Below are 3,446 nucleotides of genomic sequence, written 5' to 3' on the forward strand. Positions count from 1 at the left end.
AGAGTTATATAGAGTTATATAGAGTTATATAGAGTTATATAGAGTTATATAGAGTTATATAGAGTTATATAGAGTTATATAGAGTTATATAGAGTTATATAGAGTTATATAGAGTTATATAGAGTTATATAGAGTTATATAGAGTTATATAGAGTTATATAGAGTTATATAGAGTTATATAGAGTTATATAGAGTTATATAGAGTTATATAGAGTTATATAGAGTTATATAGAGTTATATAGAGTTATATAGAGTTATATAGAGTTATATAGAGTTATATAGAGTTATATAGAGTTATATAGAGTTATATAGAGTTATATAGAGTTATATAGAGTTATATAGAGTTATATAGAGTTATATAGAGTTATATAGAGTTATATAGAGTTATATAGAGTTATATAGAGTTATATAGAGTTATATAGAGTTATATAGAGTTATATAGAGTTATATAGAGTTATATAGAGTTATATAGAGTTATATAGAGTTATATAGAGTTATATAGAGTTATATAGAGTTATATAGAGTTATATAGAGTTATATAGAGTTATATAGAGTTATATAGAGTTATATAGAGTTATATAGAGTTATATAGAGTTATATAGAGTTATATAGAGCATAAATCCTATATAGATACCTTTCTTTGAGGTTCTTTTCTATGCCGACCGGTCGGCTCCTTTGCGTTTCTCTATTTTCATTTAAATTAATTAAATAAATAAGATTTTTCCATTCATTTAGGTTCATTCAGGTTCATTCATTTAGGTTAAAGCTTCCAGAGGAGTTCATCGTGGAAGATCAGAATGGTTGTGATGTCACGCTACGTTCGTTCATTTAGTGGCAAAGAATTCACTCCTGGCTAGGGTTAGTTTTACGGTTTCTTTGCGGTTCATTTTTTTGCCAGTTGGCTGGCTTTTCCGGCTGGCGGGTTTCACCGCGGCTCATTTCTCTTTTTTCATATAAATTAATTAAATAAATAAAATTTTTTTATTTTATTCATTTAATTCAGGTTGAAGCTTCCAGAGGAGTTCATCATGGAAGATGTCAGGCTACGTTCGTTCATTCAGTGGAAAAGAAAACACGCCTGGCTTGGATACGTTTTATTCTTTTTTCTCAGTAATTTAACATTAAGTGAGAATGCTCACGCACACACATTCACACACAATTACATTACGTAGCTATATAGGTAGGTTAGATAGGCATAATTTTAATTGTAGGTAGGATAGATAGGAAGCATCCAACACTAATGTAGTTGAATAGGTAGGCGCGTAAGTTTATCGCTTCTATTTTTTCTTGCACCCACATTACACGCATCAGCATATTACACACACACACACACACACACAAATACATAAATAAACACATATGTTAGTATTTGAGCGTAATTTTATTTTCATTACACATTCTAATTTATTATTACTAAGGTTGAGAGTAATTTAATTTCATAGGTAGTTAAGGTCAATAATGTAATTCTAGGAACAATCTTGTAATGTAAAATAAAACGCTGTAAGTGTATCGATAGGTGTGTTAATTATAAGTTTTACATTATTATTATTATTATGTTGGAGCCCAAGGCATTACGTAGGTGGTGGGGTGGGTGCCGAAAGGCCAATGAATTGGGCTCTTGAGTTTTGTAATTTTAGGTAAGCTAGGGCCCTAATGTAATGAATAGGTAGGTTAAGGCTACGTTGTAACATACTCATTAATAGGTTTAGGGTTTAAGTTTTATATTATTATTACTAAGTTGGAGCCCAAGGCATTACGTAGGTGGTGGGGTGGGTGCCGAAAGGCCAATGAATTGGGCTCTTGAGTTTTGTAATTTTAGGTAAGCTAGGGCTTAATTGTAATGAATAGGTAAGTTGAGGGTACGATAGCCGATAGACTCTGAATTTCGAAGTCTCTTGTCAGAGGTAAGCCTTGGTGGCCAGTGGTGAACCGGCAATGGTTTACTATCCGGACGGCAATGGTTTACTATCTGCACGGTAATGATTTACAATGCGGTACGGCCATAGTCTACTACCCGCACGGCTTCCGGACGGCAAATGGTTTACTATCCGCACGGCAATAGTCTACTATCCGCACGGCAATGGTTTACTATCCGGTGCCCTGGCTGTCGGTGAACCTCTGTGCAAGGAGGGAGAATGAAGGGGGACTTTCGACTATCGTACCATTATCAATTTAATATAGATTAGTTAAGGTAATTGAATAGGTAGATAGGATTATTTTTATTAAGCAATTTGAGATGCAAGCACCGCTAAGCTTTCTGATGACAATTTTCTCTTTCTCCATTCCACGGGCTGTGTTTCAACAACAATCTCGAGGAGGACTGGCACCAGTTTTGGAGGACAACGTAGGAACCAGAAAACATTCAACATTCTGCCTTTGTCGAATAGACGACGGTAAGTTTTTTTTCTTCATTTTAATCTCTTTATTATTTTCAATATTATTTATTTGTCATTATTTCCATTTTTTAATTTTTTGCTTCTAAGATTCTAACATTCATTTACTACTTCGCTAATAAAAAAAATTGTCTACAGAATGGTGAGAGGTGGGCAGTGGTGGGAGTCAGCACGTTTCAGATGGTGGTCTCATGATGATTTACGTATGATGATGGTGGTGTAGGAAGAATCAGCGCGTTGGCTGTTCGACTGACACTCAGAAGTTCGGATGAAATCTTGTGTGCCGACTTGAATGTGGTGGTCGGTGCAATGGAGTACAGTAACGACGATTTTTGAAGTAAGGTTTAGTTTCTTTTTTTTATTTTTCTCATTCATTCATTTTTTTCACTCAATCTATCAAATTGTTCTTCCATTAATTGACGTTAATTCGTTCTATTCATTCTTTTAACTAATTATTTAATCATTCAGTTAATCATTTATTCGTTCGTTCCTTTGTTCCTTGATTTACTACTAAGCTAATAAAAATAACATTTCTACAGAATGATAAGAGGTGGGCTGTGGTGGGCGTCAGCACGTTTCAGATGATGGTCTCATGACGATCGTTTCGATGACATTTTGAAGAAAACAACAACGACGTTTTTTGAAGTATGGCTTAGTTTCTTTTTTTATTTTCTCATTCATTCATTCATTTTATTACTACCTTTCAATTTATTCCTCCATTAATTGATTCATTCTATTCATTCATTAAATCATTGATTGATTAATTAATTAGTTGATTAATTCATTCAACCAATCATTCAGTCATTCAGTTAATCATTTATTTGTTCGTCCCTTTGTTCCTTGATTTACTACTTCACTAATTAAAAAAACTTGTTTACAGAATGATGAGAGGTGGGCAGTGGTGGGCGTCAGCACGTTTCAGATGGTGGTCTCATGATGATCGTTCCGATGACAATTCGAAGAAAACAAAAACGACGGCTTTTGAAGTATGGTTTAGTTTCTTTTTTATTTTTCTCATTCGNTCATTCATTTTATCACTATCTTTCAAATTAT

At 33.5% G+C, this 3,446-nt stretch overlaps 1 protein-coding gene across 1 annotated transcript in view; it reads left to right on the plus strand.

The window, feature by feature from the left end:
- Positions 1-2,236: 2,236 nt before the first annotated feature.
- HELRODRAFT_178869 (hypothetical protein) overlaps positions 2,237-3,446 on the plus strand; it is a gene marked incomplete at both ends in the record, with an annotated part of 2,705 nt that continues 1,495 nt past the window's right edge. The window contains 2 exons of the mRNA XM_009027737.1: positions 2,237-2,393; positions 2,617-2,693. Coding sequence (XP_009025985.1) covers positions 2,237-2,393; positions 2,617-2,693 — 234 coding nt within the window. The remainder of the gene's footprint in view (positions 2,394-2,616; positions 2,694-3,446) is intronic.

The sequence above is a fragment of the Helobdella robusta genome (genome assembly GCF_000326865.2).
Source record: "Helobdella robusta unplaced genomic scaffold HELROscaffold_50, whole genome shotgun sequence".
Lineage (NCBI taxonomy): Eukaryota > Metazoa > Annelida > Clitellata > Rhynchobdellida > Glossiphoniidae > Helobdella > Helobdella robusta.